Source organism: Seriola lalandi, unplaced genomic scaffold, assembly GCF_002814215.2.
Source record: "Seriola lalandi dorsalis isolate HSWRI2012SDOR001 ecotype SW California unplaced genomic scaffold, Sedor1 jcf7180001960877, whole genome shotgun sequence".
Classification (NCBI taxonomy): domain Eukaryota; kingdom Metazoa; phylum Chordata; class Actinopteri; order Carangiformes; family Carangidae; genus Seriola; species Seriola lalandi.
In genome coordinates this window covers 1-724 of record NW_019431546.1, presented here as the reverse complement: position 1 = coordinate 724, position 724 = coordinate 1, and the positions used below count along the sequence as shown (strand labels likewise).

Sequence of the window (724 nt, the reverse complement as noted above, 5' to 3'; positions counted from 1 at the left end):
GAAATTTTCATGTTCAACAACACAGTAGCGCTTCACCCCAATGTTCCATTCGTCATATGAGATGTCAAGCGGAAGGCTCAATGGTTTTCCATTGAAGGGGCCCTGCAAGGCTCCAGGCATTTCGTTTCCGTACTGGTCCTCCCAAAACATCTTGTCAACACCTTGCCCATTGACTTTACATGTTATAGTTCCTTTTCCATGTAAAAACAGATCCTCTACTTTGGGGCCTTCAATCTTTATCTCCACATCTGGTGCAGTACATTCTGAAGTTGCTGAAGGAGATATTAATGAACAATTATTGACTGGAAAAGGCTGAAAACCATTGAAATTTAAATGAACTTCATGTAAAATTTACAAAGAAAATTCTGAAATTTACTCACGTCTTTTGTTGTAGATCACAGATGAATTAGTGAATTCATATCCGTTTTCCCTTTTCCCCTTGAACTCGCATGTAAACTCAGTTTGAAGAAGCAAATCATGGGATGGCACTGTGAGAAAACTTGCTGCACTGTAAAACTTAGTTCCATTCTTCAAATTTGTTGTAGTTGGCGTTTTGATCTCATATATTTTGTTGTTGATTTCCTCTCCACTTTTCAGCCATTTGATGTCATATTCTTCTGGTGAAAAATCTTTAGCATAGCAGGAGAAGGATGCCTCCTTTTCATCATTAGAGGAGGCCAATGCTTTAAGACTGATTGGCAATTGATACACAGGCGCTGAAAAA

The 724-nt window shown here is 38.7% G+C and overlaps 1 gene segment (V, D, J or C); it reads right to left on the bottom strand.

The window, feature by feature from the left end:
- Positions 1-5: 5 nt before the first annotated feature.
- On the bottom strand, positions 6-720 carry LOC111667804 (Ig heavy chain C region-like; the record flags this gene model as incomplete). The annotated part of the segment is given in 2 exon segments: positions 6-272; positions 381-720. Coding segments are annotated over 2 exon segments (607 nt in total), but the record flags the coding sequence as incomplete, so codon positions are not given.
- Positions 721-724: the final 4 nt, after the last annotated feature.